Source organism: Ovis aries, chromosome 5, assembly GCF_016772045.2.
Source record: "Ovis aries strain OAR_USU_Benz2616 breed Rambouillet chromosome 5, ARS-UI_Ramb_v3.0, whole genome shotgun sequence".
Taxonomy (NCBI): domain Eukaryota; kingdom Metazoa; phylum Chordata; class Mammalia; order Artiodactyla; family Bovidae; genus Ovis; species Ovis aries.
The window spans coordinates 6,298,940-6,326,773 of NC_056058.1; the positions used below are offsets into that span (position 1 = coordinate 6,298,940).

The 27,834-nt window shown below is 46.2% G+C and overlaps 1 protein-coding gene across 1 annotated transcript; it reads left to right on the forward strand.

Annotated features, from left to right (window-relative positions):
- Positions 1-9: 9 nt before the first annotated feature.
- Positions 10-27,622, forward strand: CALR3 (calreticulin 3). The gene is made up of 9 exons (XM_004008446.6): positions 10-178; positions 393-494; positions 6,423-6,626; positions 14,770-14,864; positions 19,662-19,850; positions 20,955-21,062; positions 21,145-21,273; positions 22,120-22,212; positions 26,466-27,622. The coding sequence occupies exons 1-9, from the start codon at positions 88-90 to the stop codon at positions 26,607-26,609; spliced, it is 1,155 nt and encodes a 384-aa protein (XP_004008495.2). The 5' UTR covers positions 10-87; the 3' UTR covers positions 26,610-27,622.
- The last annotated feature ends 212 nt before the right edge of the window (positions 27,623-27,834 follow it).

Here is a 27,834-nt window from a genome sequence, read left to right on the forward strand (position 1 = left end):
TGTAGTTCCGGGGCGGGCCTGGCGGGCCGCGGAGACCGCCGGACGCGCAAAGGGGCGGTTAAGAGAAGAAGTGGTGCCGCACGATCCATGGCCGCGGCTCGCGTCCCGCTCTGGGCAGTTTGTGTGCTGCGGGTGGCGCTGGCCACCGTCTACTTCCAGGAGGAATTTCTAGATGGAGGTGAAGAGGCGACGCCGATGGTGGCGGGGGTGTAAGCTCCCGCATACCCCGTTGCCCATTGGATGGCCTGAGTTGCCATTTGGACCCGGCCTTTAGACGAAGGATCGGTGGTATCAAAACCCTGAAGCTTCGAAGCCTCGGGCGTCCCCATCATTCTCCCCACGACACGCATTAACAATTTTCAGCCCTAACTTGTGTTATTTACCCCTTACAGAGCGCTGGCGGAACCGATGGGTACCTTCCACTAATGACTCCCAATTTGGGCATTTTAGACTTTCGTCCGGGAATTTTTATGGTCATAAAGAGAAAGATAAAGGTTAGTGTAGGAAACGTGAAATTAAGTTTCAAGGTAGGTGTGGCACACCCCAACACCCATTTCACAATTCGGGAAACAGGCCTGGGTAGGGTTGTTTTGTCTTTTCTCTCTTTAGAAGAGACCAAGATGATGCCTTTTTACAAGCGCTAGTCATATGGGTTTGGAGACGGGAGGGCCTTAGGCTCCAGAAGGAAAAGATTAGAAGATACTTCTCATTTTTATTTTCAAGTTAAAAAAAAAAAAAAGGTAAAAGTTATATGCTGTCAAGTGGATGGATCTTAGGGGGTCCAATAGAATGAATATAGTTTGTGACTGGACACCCAGATCAAGATAGGAACTTTCAGGCCCCACTTCCACCCCTAGAGGCAAGTCCCCCGCCCCCACCCGGCCCCAAGTCAGTACCCTTCTGGTACCAAGAATAACCTCCATTCTGGCTTCTCATTCCTAATAATTAAAAGTAGATAAACTACTGCCTGTTTATTTATACACTCAGTTAGATTTCTAAATTTTTTTTTTATCTACCTCAAGGCTCAGTCACAGCATGCGGGAATTTCCGTTCTGTGGTGAGATATTTTCCTTGCCATGCACGAGCTCTCTAGCTGTGTCACCCTGGCTTAGGTGCTTAGTATGTGCGATCTTGGTTCCCAGAACAGAGCCTGAACCTCTGTCTCCTACATTACAAGGCCAGTTCTTAACCGCCGGACCACCAGAGAGTCCCCTCTTCATTGTTTAGTTGTTGGAGAAAAAAGAAAGGGAAATAGTATTTTGTGATGCATTAAAGTTATACGAAGCACTCCATGCAGTGTCTGAAATTTCACAGTCCATAAATAAAGGGTTAGTGGAACACAGCCATGCTTACTTATTTGCATACAATCTGTGCCTGCTTTCAGATCACAATTCTCAAGGCAGAATTGAGTAGTTCAGACTCTCAAAAGTGTAAAATGTTTATTCCCTGGCTTTAACAGAAAAAAGTTTACCAACCCCTGATTTAAATGAAAAGTTCCCCTCTTCACCACCTTTCGTTGACGTTCCATTCATCTTCCATCTTGGCCCTGTTACACCAAGGCAACCTCTGGTTTTGAAATGTACTTGCATTGTTTCATAGATACATGGTGCTCCAAATTGTCAGGCTGTAGTGGAAAAAATGGAGTTGAAAATAACAAGTTCTATGAAGCTTGTCTAAGGAGTGGAGCTGTCATTTGTTTTTTTCCGCCACAATATTTTTCCTTCCTCCAGCCAGAAATGCTGGGACTCTAGACTCTGCATTTCATTCACTCCAGCACGTGTCTACTGAGAGCAGATACAGGCAAGACACTCAGTATACTGGTTAATTCCACCCCTCATGGTGGCCCCCCAGGATCATGACATAGAAGTCACGGATGGAAAAATCCACAGAATTTAACTAGACAGAGAAGAGAGGTGCTGAGAGGTGATGGTGATGGCTGAGGAGTGGGGTGAGTCAGATGGCCTTCAGTTCAGTTCAGTGGCTCAGTCTTGTCCACTTCTTTGGGACCCTGTGGACTCCAGGCTTCGCTGTCCATCACCAACTCCCGGAGCTTGCTCAAACTCATGTCCATCGAGTTAATGATGCCATCCAACCATCTCATTCTCTGTTGTCCTCTTCAAGTCCTCCTGCCCTCAGTCTTTCCCAGCATCAGGGTCTTTTCAAATGAGTCAGTTTTTTGCATCAGGTGGCCAAAGTATTGGAGTTTCAGCTTCAAATCAGTCCTTTCAGTGAATACTCAGGACTGATCTCCTTTAGGATGGACTGGTTGGACCTTCTTGCAGTCCAAGGGACTTTCAAAAGTCTTCTCCAACACCACAGCTCAAAAGCATCTATTCTTCAGTGCTCAGCTTTCTTTGTAGTCCAACTCTCACATCCATACGTGACTAATGGAAAAACCATAGCCTTGACTAGATGGACCTTTGTTGGCAAAATACCATCTCTGCTTTTTAATACGCTGTCTAGTTTGGTCACAGCTTTTCTTCCATGGAGTATGCGTCTTTTAATTTCTTGATTGCAGTCACCATCTGCAGTGATTTTGGAGCCCCCAAAATAAAGTCTCTTACTGTTTCCACTGTTTCCCCATCGATTTACCATGAAGTGATGGGACCAGATGTTATGATCTTAGTTTTCTGAAGTTGAGCTTTAAGCCAACTTTTTCACTCTCCTCTTTCACTTTCATCAAGAGGCTCTTTAGTTCCTCTTCACTTTCTGCCATAAGGGTGGTGTCATCTGCGTATCTCAGGTTATTGATATTTCTCCCGGCAATCTTGATTCCAGCTTGTGCTTCATCCAGCCCAGTGTTTCATGATGTACTCTGCATAGAAGTTAAATAAGCAGGGCGACAATACACAGCCTTGACATACTCCTTTCCCAATTTGGAACCACTCCGTTGTTCCATGTCCGATTCTAACTGTTGCTTCTTGACCTGCATACAGATTTCTCAGGAGGCAGGTCAGGTGGTCTGGTATTCCCATCTCTTTCAGAATTTTCCACAGTTTATCATGATCCACACAGTCAAAGTCTTTGGCTTAGTCAATGAAACAGAAATAGATGTTTTTCTGGAACTCTCTTGCTTTTTAAATGATCCTACGGATGTTGGCTATTTGATCTCTAGTTCCTCTGCCTTTTCTAAATCCAGCTTAAACGTCTGGAAGTTCACAGCTCACTACTGTTGAAGCCTGGCTTGGAGAATTTTGAGCATTACTTTACTAGCCTGTGAGATGAGTGCAATTGTGCGGTAGTAATTCTTGGCATTGCCTTTCTTTGTGATTGGAATGAGAACTGACCTTTTCCAGTCCTGTGGCCACTGCTGAGTTTTCCAAATTTGCTGGCAGATCGAGTGCAGCACTTTCACAGCATCATCTTTTAGGATTTGAAATAGCTCAACTGGAATTCCATCAACTCCACCAGCTTTGTTTATAGTGATGCTCCCTAAGGCCCACTTGACTTCACATTCCAGGATGTCTGGCTCTAGGTGAGTGATCATACCATCATGATTATCTGGGTCCTGAAGATCTTTTTTGTACAGTTCTTCTGTGTATTCTTGCCACCTCTTCTTAATATCTTCTGCTTCTATTAGGTCCATACCATTTTTGTCCTTTTTTGTGCCCATCTTTGCATGAAATGTTCCTTGGTATCTCTAATTTTCTTGAAGAGATCTCTGAAAGTGAAAGTGAAAGTCACTCAGTCGTGTCCAACTCTTTGCGACCCCATGGACTATATAGTCCATGGAATTCTCCAGGCCAGAATACTGGAGTGGGTAGCCTTTCCCTTCTCCAGGGGATCTTCCAAACCCAGGGATCCACATTGCAGGGAGATTCTTTACCAGCTGAGCCACCAGGGAAGTCCAAGAATACTGGAGTGGATAGCCTATCCCTTCTCCAGCGGATCTTCCCAACCCAGGAATTGAACCAAGGTATCCTGCATTGCAGATGGATTCTGTACCAACTGAGCTACCAGGGAAGATCTCTAGTCTTTCCCATTCTATTGTTTTCCTCTCTTTGCGTTGATCACTGAGGAAGGCTTCCTTATCTCTCCTTGCTATGCTTTGGAACTCTGTGTTCAGATGGATATATCTTTTGTTTTCTCCTTCGCCTTTTGCTTCTCTTCTTTTCTCAGCTATTTCTAAGGCCTCCTCAGACAACCATTTTGCCTTTTTGCATTTCTTTTTCTTGGGGATGGTCTTGATCACTGCCTTCTGTACAATGTCACCAACCTCTGTCCATAGTTCTTCAGGCACTCTGTCAGTCACATCTAACCCCTTGAATCTATTTGTAGAGACAAATAGATGATGTATGATTGTAAGGGATTTGATTTAGGTCGTACCTGAATGGTCTGGTGGTTTTCCCTAATTTCTTCAATTTAAGTCTGAATTTGGCAATAAGGAGTTCATGATCTGACCCATAGTCAGATCCCATTCTTATTTTTGCTGACTATGTAGAACTTCTCCATCTTCAGCTGCAAAGAATATAATCGATCTGATTCTGGTATTGACCATCTGGTGATGTCCATGAGTAGAGTCATCTCTTGTATTGTTGGAAGAAGGTGTTTGCTATGACCAGATGGCCTTAGAATTGCCTGGATGGTGACAGGAGGGACTGCAGATCATCTGACAGAGGTAGGGGGAGGGGGAGAATGGAGAAGAGAGAAGCAGATGTGGGAGTGGGGAGTCAGCGGTGAATTCAGGCTTAGACATACTGATGTAGAATGCCAGGTTCATTCATGATGGCTCTCAGCATAGGCAGTTATGGGGACAGGAGTATGTTGCACAGAGAGTAGGTTATAAGAAGACTAGTTTTCAGGTTTGTCTTTCTTGTTTTAATATAAGTATAGTTGATAGTTGATTTATAATATCATTTAGTCTCAGGTGTACAGCGCAGTGATTCAGTTATATATATATCTATATTTTCAGGTTCTTTTCCTTTATAGGTTATTACAAAATATTGAGTGTAGTTCCCTGTGATATTACAGTAGATCCTTGTGGTCAGGTTTGTCTTACAGTCCAGTATAAGGTAAGGGATTGGTTCAGAGCCATGAGGCTGCTGAAAAAGGGAGTTTGGTCTTGAAGTAAAGGACTAAGCTTGTATAAGATGATTCTCATGACAAAAGGATGGTTGTCTTCGTAAAAAGAGCCGCTACACAGGGGACAGCTTGAACCAACTCACCCCATGCGGTGAAGCACCTTTTTTTTTTTTTTTTTCCAGATCAGCACTCTGTTCTCCTTTAGCTATTGTGTCTCGAAAGTAGCTGTTTTATGATGAGAATTAAGGTAAAGAAGTAGGCTGCTCCATGTATTTATTTATTCAACTTAGCATTTTGTATTGGGATATAGCCAATTAACAAACAATGTAGCGAAGGGACTCAGCCATACATGCCCAGGTATCTGTTTTTCCCCAGACTCCCCTCCTATCCAGGCTGCCACATAGCAGTGAGCAGAGTTCCCTATGCTTCACAGTAGGTCCTTGTTGGTTCTCCGTTTTAATGTAGCAGTGTCTACATGTCCATCCCAAACTCCCTAACTATCCCTTCCCCACATCCTTCCCCCCTGCAGCCATAAATTCATTCTCTTAAGTCTGTGAGTCTCTTTCCGTTTTGTAAATTCATTTGCATCATTTTTAAAAATATGGATTCCACATATAAGGGCTTGCATAGGATATTTCCCCTTCTCTGTCAGACTTACTTCACTTAGTATGACAGTGTCTAGGTCCATCCATGTTGCTGCAGATGGCAATATTTCATTTTGTAAAGAATTATTTAGTTGGTTTCGACTGCACCGGCCTTCATTGCTGTGCTCAGGCTCTCTCTAGCTGTGGCGAGTGGGGGCTGCTGCTCTTCACTCATGGTGCGCAGGCTTCTCATGGCGGTGGCGTCTCTTCCTGCAGAGCGTGGGCCCTGGAGCACGTGGTCCTTAGTAGTTGTGGTACACAGGCCTGGTTGCTCCAGGGCATGAGGAATCTTCCTGGATCAGGGGTCACACCCATTTCCCCTGCACTGGCAGGCAGATTCTTAACCACTAGATCACCAGAGAAGTCCCAGAATGCTCCATTTTTTAACCCAGTCGCTACAAAGCTTCCTTGTATATTCCCACCCCTTGGAAAATGAAGGGAAGCAAAATGAACCTTTTATTTGTAATTAGACCACATATCTGTCAGTTAGAACTGAAGCGTGTTTATAACTTAATACCTAACTTGTATATTAAATACAAAAACACATACATAGGTACGTGAAACAGAACTTCTGTAGCAGTAGCGAGCCTGTTAGTGACAAGCCCATCACATGTTATCGTACAGATGTGCTATGGGTGCAGGATCAACATAAATGGTTGGGAGGTTTATCATCAGGGCAGGGGAGGATAGCCATTTAATTCCTGCCTTGCGGACTGGTGTCATTCCTGTTCCTTCATGAGTACTTTTTATTTAAAGGTCTGCAAACCACTCAAAACAGCCGATTCTATGCCATCTCTGCACGGTTCAAACCATTTAGCAATAAGGGGAAGACTCTGGTCATTCAGTACACAGTGAAACACGAGCAGAAGATGGACTGCGGAGGGGGCTACATTAAGCTGTTCCCTGCAGACACGGATCAGAAGAACCTGAATGGGAAGTCCCAGTACTATATTATGTTTGGTGAGTTTCGGTAGTACTGACAATCATTTCTGGTGATTTTTGAAAACCCCTTCCACTTATAGGATCCTTAGATTGACTTTGCTCAAGTTGTGTTGAGAATATCTAACGGAAGGTTTTTAGTACTGTTAAACCTAATTAATTTGGATAGGGCATGGCAACCCACTCCAGTATTCTTGCCTGGAGAATTCCATGGACAGAGGAGCTTGACGGGCTACAGTTCTTGGGGTCACAAAGAGTCGGACACAATGGAAACGCCTTAGCATGCCCACACACAGATTTAATTAATATAGCAGAAAGGCAACCATATCATTCTATTGTTCTAGGGAGACAGTTATTTATTCAATATTTATATAACCCAGGTATTTTGAATGCCTCAGGAATGAATACCTTGACCGTGGGCCATGTCAGCCCAAAGCCTGTGTGTATTATGGCTGGTGAACTAAGGGTGGGTTTTTAACTTTTCTTTTTGGCTACACTGCCTGGCTTGCAGGGTCTCAGTTCCCCAACCAGAGGCTGAATCTTGGCCATGGAAGTGAAAGTCCAGAATCCTAGCCACTAGGTCTCCAAGGAACTCCTAGGTGTTTAACATTTTTGAATGATTAAAAAAAGGACAGTACTTTTGATCCATAAAAATAATAGACACTCAGATTTCAGTGTCCACAAGTGAAGTCTTAATTGGAATGCAGCCTCTCTCTGCTCATTCGCATCTTGTCTGTGGCGGCTTTCAAGCAGCAGTGGCAGAATTGAGTGGTCATGACAGAGAATATGTGCTTCACAAAACCAAAACTATTTACTGTCTGGCTCCTTACATCAAAAGCTTGTGGACTGCTGCTGCTACTGCTAAGTCACTTCAGTTGTGTCTGACTCTGTGCGACCCCATAGATGGCAATCCACCAGGCTCCCCCATCCCTGAGATTCTCAAGGCAAGAACACTGGAGTGGGGTGCCATTTCCTTCACCAATGCATGAAAGTGAAAAGTGAAAGTGAAGTCGCTCAGTCGTGTCTGACTCTTAGCACCCCCATGGACTGCAGCCTTCCAGGCTCCTCCATCCATGGGATTTTCCGGGCAAGAGTACCACAGTGGGGTGCCACTGCCTTCTCCGTGGTGACTGCTAGAATACAGTAAATGTCTCTCAACACCAGGAGTAATTAACATCTGTGCTGGAATTGGGAAGGGACCACATTTGGCTATAGGAACCAGACATAACTGAAGTGTGTGGATTCAAAAACCTTTAAGAATGAGGATTCTGGGAAGATGGGGGAATAGGAAGCACCAGGAATCTGTCTCCCCACCTAGACAACAGTTGCACTGGCAGAATCTTTCTGATGTAACTATTGTGGAACTCTGGAGTCAGTGGAAGTATTGCACCTTCCAGCAGAAGACTGGGGAGGTCACTGGCGGTGAATTTCAGTTCTTTGCCTGGTAATACCTACCCATCTCCCACCTCTAGCCACATGGCTGACAGACAGCTGTGCACCCTGTTCCTGGAGCAGCTTTTACTGGAACCAGGGTAGGCAGAAAGGATCCTGTCCTCCAAATAACAAAGATCTGGGATCCGATGGCTGATTCCTGCTTCTGATGGTAGAGGCACAGGAAAACAGATGGCCAGCCATTGTTGTCACACCTCCATACGTTGTTGTAAGCCTCTCCTCTTTCCCCTGCAATGAATCCCAGGAAACTAAAAGGGCCAGAACCCTCCCTTCCCACCCTTCATTTTTCACCTTTCCCCCTTTAGGAAACTAGGCATTAAAGATTAGGACATTAAGAAAACAAATGCATATGCAAGGGAAACTAAAAAGTGACTGCACATACCCAGGAAAACGCTCAGAAAAAAACCTGAGAAAACACTGTTTATGTCCCAGGCTGACCCTTGGTGCAAAGTGAGCCTTCAACAAATCAAGCAAGAAACCAAAAACAACAAAGCAAAGCCTACAGAAGGAGGAGAATCCAATTTCCAGGGTTAACATTAGACTCAAATGTCCAGTGTTTAGCAAATAATCACAAAGTATACAAAGAAGCCAGAATGTATGGCCCATTCAAATGAAAAAAAAAATCAATATCAACTGTCCCTGGTAAAAAGGACTAATGACAGACCTGTTAGACTTAAATATCTGTCTGAATGATTCTAAAAGAACTAAGTGAAGATGTAGTGAAAGTCAAGAAAAATATGAGAAAGTGGAAATACAGTAAGGAGATAGGAAAAAAGCAAAAAAAAAAAAGAAGAAGAAGAAGAAAGAAAGCCAAGGATATAGCACACTTAACAAGAACTCAACCTCAAATTCTGGAGTTGGAAAAAGTACAACTGACGTGAAAAGTTCACTGGAAGAGTCAAAGGTAGATCTGAGCATGCAGAAGAAAGGATCCAAGAACCTGAAGATAGGTTGGTGGACATGATTAAGGCTGAGAAGCAGAAAGAAACAAGACTGAAGGAAAGCGAGCAGAGCCTAAGGGACCTATAGGACACCATCAAACAAACCAGCGTGTGCACTGTGGGAACTGCATAAGGAGGAGAGAGAGAGAAGGGAGCAGAGAGGATATTCAGATAAAAAGAAAAACAATGGCCTTACAAATAGCTGTGAAGAGAAGAGAAGCGAAAAGCAAAGGAGGAAAGGAAAGATATTCCCATTTGAATGCAGAGTTCCAAAGAATAGCAAGAAGAGATAAGAAAGCCTTCCTCAGTGATCAATGCAAAGAAAAAAGGAAAACAATAGAATGGGAAAGACTAGAGATCTCTTCAAGAAAATTAGAGATACCAAGGGAACATTTCATGCAAAGATAGGCACAATAAAGGACAGAATTGTTATGGACCTAATGGAAGCAGAAGCTATTAAGAAGAGATGGCAAGAATACACAGAAGAACTATACAAAAAAGATCTTCATGACCCAGATAATCATGATGGTATGATCACTCACCTAGAGCCAGACATCCTGGAAAGCGAAGTCAAGTGGGCCTTAGGGAGCATCACTATAAACAAAGCTAGTGTAGGTGATGGAATTCCAGTTGGCTATTTCAAATCCTAAAAGATGATGCTGTGAAGGTGCTGCATTCAATATGCCAGAAAATTTGGAAAACTCTGGAGCGACTTCATTTTCACTTTTCACTTTCACGCATTGGAGAAGGAAATGGTAATCCAGTGTTCTTGCCTGGAGAATCCCAGGGACGGGGAAGCCTGCTGGGCTGCCGTCCATGGGGTTGCACAGAGTTGAAAATGACTGAAGCGACTTAGCAGCAGCAGCAGCAGCAGTGGCCACAGGACTGGAAAAGGTCAGTTTTCATTCCAATCGCAAAGAAAGGCAATGCCAAAGAATGCTCAAACCACCACACAATTGCACTCATCTCACACGCTAGTAAAGTAATGCTCAAAATTCTCCAAGCCAGGCTTCAGCAATACGTGAACCGTGAGCTTCCAGACGTTTAAGCTGGATTTAGAAAAGGCAGAGGAACCAAAGATCAAATTGCCAACATCTGCTGGATCATGGAAAAAGCAAGAGAGTTCCAGAAGAACATCTATTTCTGCTTTATTGACTATGCCAAAGCCTTTGACTGTGTGGATCACCGCAGACTGTGGCTAATTCTTAGAGAGACAGGAATACCAGTCCACCTTACCTGCCTCTTGAGAAATCTGTATGCCAGTCAGGAAGCAACAGTTAGAACTGGACATGGAACAACAGACTGGTTCAAACAGAGAAAGGAGTACATCAATGCTGTATATTGTCACCTTGCTTATTTAACATATATGCAGAGTACATCATGAGAAACGCTGGGCTGGAAGAAGCACAAGCTGGAATCAAGATTGCCGGGAGAAATATCAATAACCTCAGATATGCAGATGACTCCACCCTTATGGCAGAAAGCTAAGAAGAACTAAAGAGCCTCTTGATGAAAGTGAAAGAGGAGAGTGAAAAAGTTGGCTTAAAGCTCAACATTCAGAAAACGAAGATCATGGCATCTGGTCCCATCACTTCATGGCAAATAGATGGGGAAAAAGTGGAAACAGTGTCAGACTTTATTTTGGGGCTCCAAAATTACTGCAGATGGTGATTGAAGCCATGAAATTAAAAGACACTTACTCCTTGGCAGGAAAGTTATGACCAACCTAGACAGCATATTCAAAAGCAGAGATGTTACTTTGCCAACAAAGGCCCAGCTAGTTAAGGGTATGGTTTTTCCAGTGGTCATATATGGATGTGAGAGTTGGACTGTGAAGAAGGCTGAGCGCCGAAGAATTGATGCTTTTGAACTGTGGTGTTGGAGAAGACTCTTGAGAGTCCCTTGGACTGCAAGGAGATCCAACCAGTCCATCCTAAAGGAAATCAGTCCTGAATATTCATTGGAAGGACTGATGCTGAAGCTGAAACTCTAATACTTTGGCCACCTGATGCGAACAGCTGACTCATTTGAAAAGACCCTGATGCTCGGAAAGATTGAAGGCGGGAGGAGAAGAGGACGATGGTTGGATGGCATCACTGTCTCAACTGAATAAACTCTGAGAGTTGGTGATGGACAAGGAAGCCTCGTGGGCTCCCATGTCTCACATTTACTCTTGAATTTAAAGTCTGGAATGAAAAAGGTCTTTCTTTAGATTAAAAAAGAATTTTAAGTGGCTCAATTTGGGTTATGGTAATTACTCCCTCAAAACAGGATGGCAGAAATATCTGGCAAAAAAAAATTACCACCTGTTGAATTAGAGATGATTTCACAAATATTTAATTTAGTTGGATTTGGTAAACAAAAGAACTGCAAATATCCACCTAATACTACCTTTAAATACACTCAACATGTCTGCTACATGTAAATTGCAAAGCAGCATATTTTGGAGTAAAAAAGATATTTAAAGTTTTCTGTATTATTTTGTTTTTAACTCAAAATCAGTTACATTTCACTGAAATCCATTGTGTCAGTCTTAGAACACTTCCTGTGATTTCTTAGCTGTAGTTTTTGGTTTGAGAGCAGCTTGAAGAGGAAGAGAGGAATATGTTTCACTGGGCCCTTCCAGGTGCCTTAACTATGCGATCTTAGATTATGTTTAACACGCTGGAAATGGGTAATGCGGCCCCCATTTTGCAAATAAGGAAACTGAGGCTCAGAAAGATTAAAATACTTGCCCCAAAGTCAGGTCAACCCCACTTCAGAGCCCATATGCTTCCATTCTTCACAAAAATCCATTCCTGCGTAACTATTTTATGATTGCTGTTAATGGAAAAAGTCCAGATTTTTCTGGTCAGATCTGGGCACATTCTGAAGCTGAATTTAATAGTAAAAGCATGTAGGTACTTAGAGAAGAAATTTCTGACCAATTTCGAGGGAAAAATAAATTTCATCTTCCAATTCCAAGGTAATAGTTCAGTTCAATTCAGTCACTCAGTCGTGTCCGACTCTTTGCAACCCCATAAACTGCAGCACGCCAAGCCTCCCTGTCCATCACCAACTCCCAGAGTCCACCCAAACCCATGTCCATTGCGTCGGTGATGCCATCCAAGCATCTCATCCTCTGTCATCCCCTTTTCTTCCTGCCCTCACTCTTTCCCAGCATCAGGGTCTTTTCAAATGAGTCAGCTCTTTGCATCAGGTGGCCAAAGTATTGGAGTTTCAGCTTCAGCATCAGTCCTTCCAATGAATATTCAGGACTGATTTCCTTTAGGATGGACTGGTTGGATCTCCTTGCAGTCCAAGGGACTCTCAAGAGTCTTCTCCAACACCACAGTTCAAAAGCATCAATTCTTTGGCACTCAGCTTTCTTCACAGTCCAACTCTCACATCCATACATGACCACAGGAAAAACCACAGCCTTGACTAGATGGATCTTAGTCGGTAAAGTAATGTCTCTGCTTTTGAATATGCTATCTAGGTTGGTCATGACTTTCCTTCAAAGGAGCAAGCGTCTTCTAATTTCATGGCTGCAGTCACCATCTGCAGTGATTTTGGAGCCCGAAAAATGAAGTCTCTCACTGTTTCCACTGTTTCCCCATCGATTTGCCATGAAGTGATGGGACCTAGATAGCATAGTCAAAAACAAAGACATTACTTTGCCGACTAAGGTCCGTCTAGTCAAGGCTGTGGTTTTTCCAGTAGTCATGTATGGAAAGTGAGAGTTGGACTGTGAAGAAGGCTGAGCGCCCAAGAATTGATGCTTTTAAACTGTGGTGTTGGAGAAGACTCTTGAGAGTCCCTTGGACTGCAAGGAGATCCAACCAGTCCATTCTGAAGGAGATCAACCCTGGGATTTCTTTGGAGGGAATGATGCTGAAGCTGAAACTCCAGTACTTTGCCCACCTCATGCGAAGAGTTGACTCATTGGAGAAGACTCTGATGCTGGGAGGGATTGGGGGCAGGAAGAGAAGGGGACAACAGAGGATGAGATGGCTGGATGGCATCACTGACTCGATGGACGCGAGTCTGAGTGAACTCCAGGAGTTGGTGATGGACAGGGAGGCCTGGCGTGCTGCGATTCATGGGGTCGCAAAGAGTCGGACACGACTGAGCGACTGAACTGAACTGAACTGATGGGGCCAGATGCCATGATCTTAGTTTTCTGAATGTTGAGCTTTAAGCCAACTTTTTCACTCTCCTCTTTCAGTTTCAGTAAGAGTCTCTTTAGTTCTTCTTAGCTTTCTGCCGTAAGATAAGGGTGATGTCATCTGCATATCTGAGGTTATCCAGGGTAATAGACTTTCACAGAAATAGTTCACATAGCTTTTGTTTTTTTAAAAAATTAAACTCTTTTCCAGCAATAACAACAATAACAAAAAGAAATTTCATAAACCACACATCTTTAGGGAACTCCGCTGGGAGATAGATGTGGTGTTTTTTGTCCTTCTGTAGGATGCTATTTCCAAGTTCAACTTCGCATCTACTCTGACAAATTGTTAATATTCTTTAAGTAATTATGTGCAGCCTAGTTCTCTCTTATTTAATCTGGAGGTTCATCACTACACGTTCTAGAAGAAATTGCAGTCATCTGCTTGTGTTTTCAGAGTTTGTTAATGGGGGTGGGTACAGGCTCGGGTCTGTGGATGTGGTGGACTTCTTTTTGAGACAGAAAGACACACTGACGCTCGAATACATTCCTACGGGTTCAAGTCAATGAAGGCGCGACTGGGTAAATCGAGACATTCTCAGAAGGCTTGACAGATTTTCTTGATCCCTCCTGTAAACCTGGTTTAAAATATTCAGAACTTCTTAGTCTTTGAGCAAGGAATAGAGTACTCTACAGAATTCCATTTCCTTAGTGACTGAAACTTGATCTCATACCAATTTAAAAACCATTAACTTTGTTGTGTGTTTATTTTTTAATGTGAACCACTTTTAAAACCTTTATTGAATTTTTCACAATATTGTTTCCATTTTGTGTTTCTTTGTTTTTTGGCCGTGAGATGTGTGGGATCTTATCTCCCTGATCAGGGATGGAACCAGCACCTCCTGCGTTGAAAGGCAAAATCTTAACCACTTGACCCCCAGGGAAGTCCCCAAAATCATTGAATAGAGCTTCTTACAGACTTCACCATTCATCAGAATCTACATACTGATCGTAACCTCTCTTTTGCTTAGGATGTGGGGATATTGTTAAGAAAGAACATCTATATATGTGTACATTTTCTTGGAGCATAACAATAATAACAAATATTGAGCGTTGCCATACTAAAAGCTTTACATATATTGGCCCCTTGAATTAGCTTTGTGAAGTCAAGATTAACACCCCCATTTTATAGACTGGGACACTGAGGCGGGAGAGGCAAATACGTTATTTGCAAATATGTGTCAGCATGGAAGGTGGCTGGGATTGGAGCCAGGCAGTCCAGCTCTGGAGCCCTCCTGTGGGTACAGGAGCCCTGGTCTGAGCTTCCGAGGGAAGGTCTGAGGTTCAGACTGCATGTGGCGGGGACGCTTACCAGACTGTAGACCTTCCTTTTCTTCCTCACCTGCTGGCTTACCCTTGAGCTCAGAGTGGCTGCGGTGGCCATGACCTGAACTGAATGTCGCCGTGCATTTAAAGAATCTCCCTGCGGGCACCTGCTTATTCCCAGACATGCACGCTCCCCGCGTCTTTGTGTACTGTTTCGGGAGAATGGTGGGGATACTGCTGTGGTCATGTGTTACGGAAGGAATCTGAGAGCGGTTAATTTTTGTTTGCTTGTTTGTAGGACCCGATATTTGTGGATTTGACATCAAGACAGTTCATGTTATTTTACATTTCAAGAATCAGTATCATGCAAACAAGAAATCAATCAGGTGTAAGGTAAATGCTTTTCTATTAAATTGGTGATCGTGTTAACTCTTGAAAAGATGATAATGGGAGTTTGTAGAAAACAGTTTTGACCTTAAAATAGTTAAGGGAACCCTGGGGTGGGGGTGAGCCTTGTCTGTCCTGTCCCCATTTTCCAGTTTAGTGTGCCCATTAGACACACTTGCCCAGAACTTGGATTCGATTGGGTTCTGAAGTCTTTGGGGTTTTCTTTTTTTTTTTTTTGGATGAAAAATCATTTTATTTTAAATTTAAATGTACAGTTTTTTTAAACTTTTTATCTTATGTTGGGATATAGTTTAACAATGATTAACAGTGTTGTGATAGTTTCTGGTGGACAGGAAAGAGATTCAGCCAGGTATACATAGAGAGACATGTATCCATTCTCCCCCAAACTCCCCTCCCACCAGAAGGGCATACTTGCTTCTCACCTTGAGCTGTGACATCCATTTACAATTTGCTTCATAAGGGTTATAGCAGAATGGTGGTGTTTCAGCCCTCATCATCATTGGGCTTCTCAGGTGGCGCTGGTGGTAAAGAACCCACCTGCCAGTGCAGGAGATGCAAGAGACTCAGGTTCGATCCCTGGGTCGGGAAGATCCTCTGGAGGAGGGCCTGGCAACCCACTTCAGTATTCTTGCCTGGAGAATCCCATGGACAGAGGAGCCTGGAGGGCTACAGTCCATTCAGTCGCAAAGAGTTGGATGCGACTGAGCAACTTAGCACGCATGCACATCCATCATCGTTAAGGAATGAAATATTCAAGATAAAAAATCACTCTGGAGAAATTAATCTTCCAAATAACAAAACTTTTTTTTCTAAATATTTATTTGTTTGGCTGAAATGGGTCTTAGTTTCAGCGTGTGGGATCTAGTCCCCTGACCAGGTATTGAACCCAGGGCCCCTGCTTTGGGAGCAAAGGGTCTCTAGCCACTGGACCACCAGGGAAGCCCCCCAAAACATTTTAAAATGGGAATATTTCTAAAATGAATGCATACATCCTTTACCTTTTTACCCAGAAGATCCTGTGAAAATGGCACTTTAGGTCTTTAGGGCCTGTTTATATTCAATGATCCTGCCCCGGGCTTCTCCAAAGAGGCAGCTTGCATTAAGTCCCAGGTGTCTGGGCCTAGGAAGAAGTAGCCTCCCCAATGTACAGCCCCCACTTTGAAGGTAAGCACCAGGAAGTAGGGACTTGTCCCCTGAGCAATCCCCAGCACCCATAGCCTCTGGGAATCTGGGCAGAAGGCCAGTGTGTTGCCAAGATGATTGACAGCAAGGAGAGGGAGCATACGCGCGTGCTCAGCCACGTCCACTCTCTGCAACCCTGTGCACTGCGGCCCGCCAGGCTCCTCTGTCCTTGGGATTCTCTAGGCAACAATACTGGAGTGGGTTGCCATGGCCTTCTCCAAGGGATCTTCCTGACCCAGGGTTCAAACCCAGGTCTCCTGCTTTGCAGGTGGATTCTTTACCAACTGAACCACTGGTGAAGTCAGAGAGCATCCATACTTGCCTCTTAGTCCTGAGCAGTGGGTGTGGCTTCCTTACAGAGCCCCAGTGAGTCTCTGCAGAGTGGTTTCTCTCGGAGTCCCGCCTGCTGACCTGGTGGTTCGAAAGAGTCAGCAGGTCTCCCTATATGTGAAGACCTGACGCCCTCCCTTGGGGGAGTGAGGAGGAGCTCAAATTCCAACTCTTCCTCCTCCGCCTTAGTGTTGGACCAGCGGGCACGTCTTCGTGATTGACTCCTTTTCAACGGCAGCTCAGGTGTGCGAGGATGGAAAGGGGTGACCCTGCCAGACGGAGGCTGTGAGTTCTGGCCTGCACTGTGCCTGGAAGGCCAGAACTGGGTCACCTGGAGGCAGCAAGCCTACAGGGCCCTGGGCGGCACTGGCAGGCCAATGAAGCCCTCGGATGGGTGCCGCTATTTCTGCAAGCCTGCTCGAAAAATAAGAGATCAGTGTGTTGAGGGAGCTTTGGAGCCTCGGATCGTAGCAGCGAATCGGCGTTAGGGCCTCCTGGGTGAGGAGTACGGTTTTCTTCACAGGGCTCCGATTCTCTCTGTGATGCTATAAAAGAAATGCAGTGGTCAGCCCTCTGAGGTTTTCCTGGAGGAGGTCTGGTCTGCATTGTTAGAAAAACACCTCGGATGTTCTGGGGAGGGAAGGAGAGCGCAACAGGCAGAGAGAGGGATGTTAGATCAAGGCTTCAGCAGGGTGCAGAACCCAGGAGCATTTTATTTTATTTCACTTTTGTCTGCGCTGGGTCTTCTTTGGTGCACAGACTTTTCTCTAGCTGCAGCGAGCGAGGGCCGCTCTCCAGTGGCGGTGCGTGGGCTTCTCACTGTGGTGGCGTCTCTTGTTGCGAAGCACAGGTCTAGGGTCACAGTCTTTAGCAGCCACAATTTGCAGGCTCTAGAACACAGGCTCAGTAGTTGTGGGGCACCGACCTAGTCACTCAGCAGCCTGTGGGATCTTCTCCGGCCGGTATCAGCAGGCAGGCTGTCTACCACTGAGCCACCAGGGAAGCCTGGAACCTGACAACGTTTTGACAGATGATTCCTGTGTGGGGTCCGAAAGACTTGGTGATGTTTGGAATGTGGATGTTGAGGATGTGGATGATGATTCTCAGCAGCATTGCTGTTAAACAGGAGGGGAAATAAAGGCCAAGAAAGGGGTCAGGACCGACTCAGGGGTCGTGTGTAGAACAGCTGGTTGGAAAATCCTGGCTGATGCTGAGGAAGCATGCGTGTGTGTGCCCAGTCACTCAGTCGTGTCTGACTCTTTGCGACCCCAGAGCCAGCCAGGCTCTGCTGTCCATGGGGACTACTGGGGTGGGTTGCCATTTCCTCCTCCAGGAGATCTTCGCGACCCAGGGATTGAACCCAAGTCTCCTGTGACATGAGGGAAGAGTAAATTGCTGGAAACTTTGAATCTGAAGCTTGGCTGACAGGTGGGATTAAGGATGTTGGTTTGAAGCTGTTTGCATATGTGAGAGTGTAGCTGTTATCCCTCAGGAGGCTTGAGCTTGTGGCCAGATCTCAGAGGGTGCCAGCCATGGGGCCAGCCAGCTCAAATTCTAAGCTAAGAAAGGTGAGTAGAGACAAAGGCAGGCAGAGAGCAGGGGGAGAGCATTGGAAGAATCATGCATTCAGCTGTCAGAGCAGACTACAAGGGTTGAAGGAGACACAGAAGAGACTGTAGTGCTGATTCTGAATAGAGTTATTGGCCACACAGGACGGCAGATCAATGGGGTACTGAAAAAAAATTTTTAATTGTATTTATTTACTTTTGTCCACGTGGGGTCTTCATTGCTGGGCGGGCTTTTCTCTAGGTGCGGCGAGTGGGGGCGACTCTCTCGTTGGGGTTCGTGGGCTTCTCGTTGCAGTGGCTTCTCTCGTTGGAGAGCAGATTCTGGAGCGCTTGGCCTTCATATTTGCGGCACTTGAGCTCAGCAGTTGCAGCTCCCGGGGTCTAGAGCACAGACAGGCTCAATAGTTGTGGCGCATGGGCTTCGTTGTTCCACAGCATGTGGGATCTTCCCGGACCAGGGACTGAACCCATTTCTCCAGCATTAGCAGGCAGATTCTTTACCACTGAGCCACCAGGGAAGCCCCTGAAAGTGTTTTGATTTGGCTTTTAGCAGGGAGAGACTCCTCCTGGCAGGGCCTTTATGCTGGGGTGGTGGTTTTCAAACCTGAGTGGTGTCAGAGACCCTGGGGGGCCTGTGAAAGTGACCAGAGGGTCCGCTGAGTTCCAGTGCAGCAGATCAGGGCTGACCTGGGAATGAGCATTGCCCCTGTACCCCCAGTGACACTGATGCTGCCGGGGTATGGTGCTGGGGTCCCCTCTGCTGGTGACAGGCATATCCTGGGAACCCCCAGTTTCCCTAGGCACCTTCCCACCCACCTTCCAACCTTCCTTTATTTTATTTATTTTTGGCCGCACTGTGCGGCTTGAGGGATCTTAGTTCCCCAGGCAGCGATTGAACCCATGCCCTCCTGCAGTGGAAGCATAGAGTTTTTTAATTTTTTAAAAAAAAATACATGTATTTGACTTCATTGGTCTTAGTTGCCTCTTTGGGATCTTTCATTGCGGCGCACAGATCTCTAGTTGTGGTACCCAGGATCAGTAGCTGTGGCCTACACGGGCTTAGTTGCTCCCGTCATGTAGTTCCCGGACCAGGGATCAACCCTCATCCCCAGCATTGCAAGGCGGATTCTTAACCACTGAACCACCAGGGAAGTCTCCAGACCCCTTTTATTGAATGTTAAATGCTTTCCTTATGTCCAGTCTGGGCTTTTAACCATGCCCAAGAAAGAAACCAGGCCTACCCCAGCCAAGCTTCAATTGTTGGACGACTCATCAAGAGAGTGTTAGGAAGTTCTCCCCCGTGTTGAGAAACAGAGTGGGCTGCATTTGGTATCTTTCAGAACACTGAACAGGAAGTTGTTTTCCATACAGCTTTTCCTAAGTCAAACAGCACAATGATCCCTTGGTTCACACCGACCTACTCCATCATGACTGCCTGGGAGGTTAGAGGTGAGAGCCGTTGTCTTGGCCTAGGAAAGGGGTCAGCCACACAGGGAAGGCTGCCAGTAGTGAGGAAGTACTCTACGGAGGGGTGACTCTCCTGTAGGACACCCTTTCGTGGTCAGGTCAGCCCCTTTCTAGAGTGTCTCTGCTTGTGTTTACAGTAAGGCTTTGACCCATGACAACGTGCACTGCTTACCTAGACCTGCCTTGAAACATCGAGGGTCTCATTCTTTTCTTCTTCTCCCCGCAAAACATGCAGGTTGATAGCTTTACACACCTCTACACTCTGATTTTAAGACCAGACCTCACTTATGACGTGAAAATTGACGGTCAGTCGATTGAATCCGGAAGCATTGAGTATGACTGGCAGTTAACGTCACTGAAGAATATGGAGAAGGCATCAGCAGAGGCTGAGGGTTGGGACCAGGCTGCCAAGGACAAATCCCAGGTGTGAATTCTTCCCGCACAGCTGCTAGAAAGCGGAAAGCGTAGTTTGTGAGTACCCAGGTGCCGTACACCTGCTGCCTGGCTGGTAGTGCTGGTGACAAGAATGAAACAAGGAGCCCTCCCTAGAGCTCATGTGCTGAACCCGCCGCACAGCTGCACACCTCAAGGCATTGTGAAAGAGTTAGAAGTATTTGAGATGAAAGCAAGAAGGGTTTGTCATCTTAACCGATACTTTTATTATTTATTTTTATTTATTTGGCTGCACCAGATCTTGGGCTTCCCAGGTGCCTCAAGTGGTAAAGAATAATCTGCAGGCTGCTGCAGGAGACTTGAATTCGATCCCTGGGTTGGGAAGATCCCCTGGAGGGGAGCATGGCAACCCACTCCAGTATTGTTGCCTGGAAAATCCCATGGACAGAGGAGCCTGGTAGGCTACAGTCCATGGGGTTGCAGAGAGTTGGACACGACTGAGCATGCTTGCACCTGTGCCAGGCCTTAGTTGTGGCATGTGGGATCTTAAGTTGCCACATGTGGGATCTTAGTTCCCTGACCAGGGATCAAACCCATGGCCCCTGCAATGGAAGCGTGGAGTCTTAACCACTGGACCACCAGAGAAATCCCAGACCAATGTCTTTTTCCAAAGAAAGGAAAATGCATCAGCAACCTTTATAAAAATGATTTTCTTTTCATTCTGCATTTGAACATGGTATTTTTGAGCATCATGCTTGTGACCGGCAACCAAGCACCCATGACCGTAACAGGTGTGTATTAGTTTCCTCTCGATGTTCAGTCAGTGAGTCTTGCCCCCCTCTTTGCGACCTCATGGACTGCAGCACGCCAGGCTCCTCTGTCCTTCACTACCTTCCGGAGTTTGCTTAGATTCACTTCCATTGAGTCAGTGATGCTGTCTAACCAAAAGGACCGCAAACTGTAGGCTGTGGTTGAAACCCCTGGTGAGGTTAGGAACCCCAGCACTCAGCCCCTTCCACCATCAAGTTGAGGAGGAGAAAAGTGCACCCGGGGTCACAGGCCTGCCTCTGCCTCTTGGCAGATTTCCTTTCTCAAAGCTGAGAATCTAACTTTTCCCCCCTGCACGCATTTGAAGGACTGGGAGAAGCATTTTCTGGATGCCAGTGCCAGCAAGCCGAGTGACTGGAAGGGCGAACTGGACGGGGACTGGCAGGCAGCCATGCTCCAGAAGCCTCCATACCAGGTGCGTATGTGGCACCACCTTCCTGCCAGCCCCTTCCCCACCCGTGTCCCCGGGGACCAGCGCATATGGTTTGTTGTTGCAGGATGGCCTGAAACCTGAGGGCATAGACAAAGATGTTTGGCTCCATCAGAAGATGAAAAACAACTACTTGACTGAATACGATCTTTCAGAATTTGAGAACATTGGTGCCATTGGACTGGAGCTTTGGCAGGTCGCTCGTTTTGTCTGTCTGTTGTCTTCTGCACTGGGTCTCTGTTGCCTTGTGTGGCTCAGCAGTTGTGGTGCATGGGCTTAGCTGCCCTGAGGTATATGGAATCTTCCAGGGCCGGGGATCAAGCCCGAGTCCCCTGCGTTGGCAGGTGGCTTGTTAATCACTGGGCTGCGAGGGACGTGCAAGTCGCCGGGTTTTAAACTTGCTCTGGTTTAGTGACTCTGAACTTCAGCCTGAACTCCTGCTCCTGTCGTGCACCTGGCACCCCTACCCAGACCCAAAGCTTGCAGTCCTAGATAAAACGGACATCCTTCCTGTCCTCTGGACGCTTCTTGTCTGCCCCCGCACGGCTCCTGGAAATCTGCCTGGAGCTGACCTTGTGGTGCATATCAGCTTTAGGATAAGATTGCAGGTTGTGATGTAGTGGGTCCAGGGTGGAGCCTGAGATCCTGAATCCCTAGCGATGTTGACACTGCCCATCCATGGCTCACACTTTGCAAAGGAAGGTTCTCAATCAGCGGTTCTCAAACATCACTGGATGCTAGAGTCCCTGGGGAGACCTTCAAAGCCCCTATGTCAGGTCATACCCCAGACCTGCTAAAGCAGCATCCCTGGGAGTGAGACCAGGCATCAGCAGTCTTTGTCAATGTTCTCAGTGGTCCCCATACACAGCCAAGTTTGAGGACCAGTGCCCTGGAGGGAACTGACATTCCAGAAAAGGGTTTCAGCGAGTGCTAGTGTCGACAGCTAATCTCTGTGACAGTACTGAATAAATCACAGCAGTTTTGATTTTGTGGGAAGTTTCCTTTTCCACACCAGTAACAAAGGGCTTATATTCATCCACAGGTGAGATCCGGAACCATCTTTGATAACTTCCTGATCACAGATGACGAAGAGTATGCTGAGAATTTTGGCAAGGCCACCTGGGGTGAAACCAAGGTATGATGAACACAATGAGCTTTTTTTTTTTTTATTCAAGAAGACAGCCCTGTGTTATTTATGTATGCATTGGGCTGTGCTGGCTCTGTACTGTTGTACGTTTGCTTTCTTTAGTTTTGGTTGGTGGAGGCTACTCTTCACTGCAGTGTGAGGGCTTCTCGTGGCAGTGGCTTCTCTTGTTGCAGAGCACGGGTTCCAGAGCGTAGGCTCAGTAGCTGTGGCGCACAGCTCAGTAGCTGTGGCGCATGGGCTTATTTGCCCCGCGGCATGTGGGATCTTCCCGGACCAGGGATTGAACCTGTGTCCCCCGCATTGGCAGGTGGATTCTTAACCACTAGGCCACCAGGGAAGTCCATGAACACAGTGAACATTGCTTTTGTTATTCATTTATTTCCATACTTGAGTCTCACATATAGAAAAAGGTGCTCTACTTTTTCTATAATAAACACCCCACCCAGATCAAGACATAGAACGTCACCAGAGCTCTAGGAGCCTCCCCATGTCCCCTCCCAGCCGGCACTCACCCCCAAAGGAATGGCAGTTCCTCTATTCCATCACTGCAGACGGATTTGACCTCCTTTTGAAATTCATATCAATGTAGCTACCCATTGCTTATTCATTCAGGCCGTGTTGTGAGGCTCGTTTGTATTTTCCCATAGAGCAGTAGCTTGTCCTTCGTTTGTGAATATTCTAGAAGCTATGCATCTGTTCTCTGTGGATGCAGCTTTGGGATGCTTCCTGCTTATGGCCTCAGGGATAAGCTGGTTCCCGTCATTCCTGTACCATCATTCCTGTACCTGTCTTTCAGTGGCCACATGCCCAGGAGTAGACGGAGCAGTCACCAGTTCATAAGCAAACAGTTTCCAGCGGGTCATCCTATTTACATTCCCTTCTGCACGGATGAGAATTTCAGTGCAGAAGGGAATGTAAATCTTCGGCCACGCTAGGCATTACTGTCAATTGCTGATGAGTCGAATTTATTGAAGTCTGATTTACGTGCTGTGCAATGTACAGTTCCATGAATTCTGACAAACACTTATACTCATGAAAACACCACTAAAAATCAAGATGTAGAACTATTTCGTGTGTGCGTGTTCAGTCCTGTCTGACTCTTTGCAAGCCCATGGACTGTAGCCCCAGGCTCTTCTATCCATGGGATCTCCCAGGTAAGAATACTGGCATGGGTTGCCATTTCCTTCTCCTGGGATCTTCTCAACCCAGGGATCGAGCCTGATTTTCTTGGATCTTCTGGATTGGCAGGCGGATTCTTTACCACTGTGCCACCTGGGAAGCCCAGAACAATTTCGCCACCGCCAGAAGTCTCCTTGTAACCAAGCCCTCCCCTACTCCAGCAACTGCTGATGATCTGGTCTCTGTCCCTATTGGACTTTTTGTTAAAGTATTGACAGCGTAGTGTTAGTTTCAGGTATACAGCAAAGTGCTCTCTCTCTCTATGTGTGTGTGTGTGTGTGTGTGTATTCTTTTTCAGATGCTTTTTTCCTTATAGGTTATTACAAGATGTTGAATATAATAGTTGTTCCCTGTGCTGTACAACAGGTCCTTGTTTTTATGTCCCTATAGTTTTGCCTTTTCCAGAATGTCATATAAATCGAATCATGTAGTACAGGGTGGTCTTCTTCTGTCTTTTTCTTTTTTGGCCTCACTGTGTGGCACATGGAATGTTAGTTCCCTGACCAGGGATTGAACCCGTGCCCCCTGCATTGGGAGCATGGCGTCTTAACCACTGGAGGCATGGAGTCTTTCTGAGTCTGCTTCCCTCACCAAGCGCAGTGCCTCCCAGATTTCTCCATGTTGCTGGGGTTGCATCAGTACCTTGTTTCTCCATCTCACTGAGTAGTTTATCTGCTCACCAGCTAATGGACATTTGGGTTGTTTCCAATTTTTAACAGTATGATCAAAGCTGAGAGCAATTTCGTATATAGTTTGTGTGTGTGTGTGTGTGGATGAGTGCTTTTGTTTCTTTCGGTTAAAATCCAAGATGGGGTTTGCTGAGTTGCATGGTGTGTCTTTGACTCTATGAGACATTGCCAGACTGTTTCCCGAGGGGCCACACTGTTCTGCACTTCCTCCAGTCTCCCCAGCACTGGGGATTGCGGGTTTCTACAAGTGTGTCGTGGTACCTCCCTCTAGTTTTGTGTGTATTTCTATGATGAGGAATCGAGGTGGGCACTGTTTCATGGTTTTTGTGGCCATTTGGATATCCTCATTTGTGAAATACCTGTGTTCTTAAACTAAAAAAAAAAAACCTTTTGGCCCCACTGCACGGCATAAGGAATCTTATTTCCCCAACCAAGGATCAAACGCAGCCCCCCTGCATTGGCGGCACAGAGTCTTTACCACTGGGGAAGTCCAAAATACCTGTGTGTTAAGATGTAATACCTGTATGTTAAGATGTAAGTTTTGTTGTTAATCAGGTATGGCAAGACTCCCAGACCAGGAAGTGGCCACCATCAAAAAAAAGATAATTTGTTTTACTAACAGATCCTGAGAGGAGGGGCCACGCCAGGCCATGCAGGGCCACATGTGGAAGCACCAGTGTTGGTCAGGAGGCAGAGGGAAAAGGTGGAAGATATGAGCAAAAAACTTTGGTTTGGTCTCTGCAGGAAGGAGTAGATGAAGCAGGATAAACAGGCTTAGGATTGTCTAGTTTTAAGAATTTCTGTGGGCCCTGGGGCACTAGTTCTCTATCACCTGGCAATGGGATAAATCAGATGAGATATCAGCCCTGAATATAAAAAGTCCAGTAGTGGAGGTGGTTAGGGACGTGAGCTCTGGATGTAGCTTGCATATGAAAGGAGTTCTTCCAGGCATCGACTCTCTAAGACTCAGTCCCCTTGGAGGGGCTGTCCTTCCCTGGGTCAGCAGGGCCCCACATGTCAGACCGATAGAGACGGGTCACGTCCGTCACCCTGGGACCAGCTGCAAAGTGGGTGCTTAAACTTTGAACATTTCATGGCATTTCGGGGGGAGGCTTCCCCTTCACTGATAAAAGGTGGTCATCACTAAGGGATTTTTCTTATGAGCCATTTCTTCTTGAATCTGATTTCTGCCACAAAGGCTTACTAAACTCTTTTCGGCAATGACTTCGGGAACCTCCTTGACATGTCTGCACTCAGTCTGGGCCTTTCTTTTAATTGCACAAGTTTGGAGTTTCTCATTTAGGCTCTGAGGCCTCTTCTCATCTGTCCCTTACTGGTCAGCTGGTTGAAAGACAGGCCCAGGTGCTCTGGGAATGGAAGAAGGAGGGGGTATTTGTTTCCTGGGGCTGCCATAACAGTGTCACCACAGACTCGCTGGCTTAAAGCATCACATCACAGATGGGCACTTCCCTGGTGGTCCAGTGGTGAAGACTCTGAGCTTCCACTGTAAGCAGGGTGGGCTCAATCCCCAGTCAAGGAACGAAGATCCCTCATGCCACGAAGCTGGTCAAAAACAAAAAAGCCTATGGCAAATGTATCCTCCCAAATTCTGGAGGCCAAAAGTCCAAAATCAGTATCAGTGGGCTGAAATCAGGGCATCAGCAGGGCTTTGCTCCCTCCAGAGGTTCCAGGGGAGAACCTTTATTTCATCTCTTGCAGCTTCTGAAGGGTCCCGGTGCCCTTGGTTTGTGGCCACATCCTCCCAGTCTTTGCCTGTGTCTTCACACGGCCGTCTCCTCTTCTGTCTCTGTTTGTGTCAAATCTCCCTCTGCCCCTCTCCCATGAGAACACTGTGATGGAATTTAGGGCCCACTTGGTAAGCCAGTAGAATTTCCTTATCTCAACACGCTTAATTTAATCACATCTGCAAAGCTGTTCCCCCTACATAGTGTGTGTGTGTGCGCGTGCTAAATCGTTTCAGTCGTGTCCGACTCTTTGCAACCCTGTGGACCATAGCCCACCAGGCTCCTCTGTCCATGGGATTCTCCAGGCAAGAATACTGGAGTGGGTTGCCATGCCCTCCTCCAGGGGGTCTTCCCCATCCAGGGATCAAACCCACATCTCTTTCATCTGCTGGATTGGCAGGTGGGTTCTTTACCACTAGCGCCACCTGGGAAGCGCTCTCCTACTTCATATAAGGTTGCATTTCCAGGTTCCAGGAATGGGGACCTGAATGTCCTAGGGGGCTTCTTTTCAGTTGACCCCAGCTGGTGTGGAGGCTTCCAGGAGGCAGAGGCAGGCAGTATGCTGACACCCAGTCAGCCCTCAGAAAGCATAATCCCTGGCCACTGGGTTCTTTGTTTTTCTCCCCAGGGCCCAGAAAAGGAGATGGATGCCATCCAGGCCAAGGAAGAAGTGAAGAAGGCCCAGGAGGAGGATGAGGACGACATGCTGATGGGCAGGTTTAGTGGGCGAGAAAATAGCTTCAAAGGATTCCACGGAAGGAACGAGCTTTAGCCATCCCCACCCCAGATAAAGATGACTGGTAAAACCTTGTTTCTCTACTTTATTCTACCTTTAAAAGCGCAAATGTCCGCATACGTGGTCATTTGTCTAGTTTTCTTTGAAAAATGTTCCTGTTCTTCTCAGTGGGGTGGGTATGGTTCTCCCCGAGCAGTCTCCCCTCCCCTTCCCTCTCCTCCCCCCAGGTCCCCCTTGTTCCAACCTCCCCCCATCCTGGTACCCAGAAACATTTCCTCTGGACAAACCCAAGTGCTGGAGGAAGCCCGAGGCCGGTGAGACTCTGGCCAAAAACACCACACTCTCTTCTTAATCCCCCTCACCGAATGTTTTATAAAAAAAAAAGTAGTAAAACTTACTTTGAGAAAGGAGAAATGATGCTTTATTGCTTTGGGTTGTAAATTACTGGGGCCTCCCTGATAGCTCAGTTGGTACAGGAGACCCCGGTTTGATTCCTGGGTTGGGAAGATTCGCTGGAGAAGCGGTAAGCTAGCCACTCCATTATTCTTGGACTTCCGTTGTGGCTCAGCTGGTAAAGAATCCACCTACAATGCGGGAGACCTGGGTTTGATCCCTGGGTTGGGGAGATCCTAATAACATGGGAAACTTTTCCAATATGGAATCTTTATGCAGCACCCTTGGCCTGGAAAGGTTTTGCATGCCTCCCTTGCACCTGGTTATTCCAGAGAACCCAGGCCTTGTGCACAGACATTTAACATTCCACAAAGAAGGTGACGCCTTCCCCCGACTCTGCGGCCCACTTGTATGGCCGTTGGTTCTCTGTAAACCAGAGCAATGAAATCCATTCTCTGAAGTGAAAATAGTGATTACTTTGCAGTTTAATTTTTTTTCCCTTAAATCAAATGACTTGCTTTAAAAAAGTCACACATAGAGGCTTCTGTTTTGAAGAGCTCTGTTCTCACACAGAAATTTGTGTTGGGAATAATCAAATTTAGGACACCAATTTTGGAATTTGGAATTTAGTCATGTTATAAGGAAGCCAAATAAAATCGGACATGATACAGAGCATGTGGATAAATGACTGGTGTGAAAAGTCTGACCAGGAAGTGGAGGTTGGGCAAGTTTGTTCTGGCTTTGGCTGAAGTTGGCAGACTTGCGACCTTGAAGTTTTTCGGCTGCCAGATCATCTTGGTCTTCCCAGGTAATCAGGGGTTATCAGTCTCAGAGGTCGTCTTTGGTGCCTCAGTGGTAAAGAATCTAA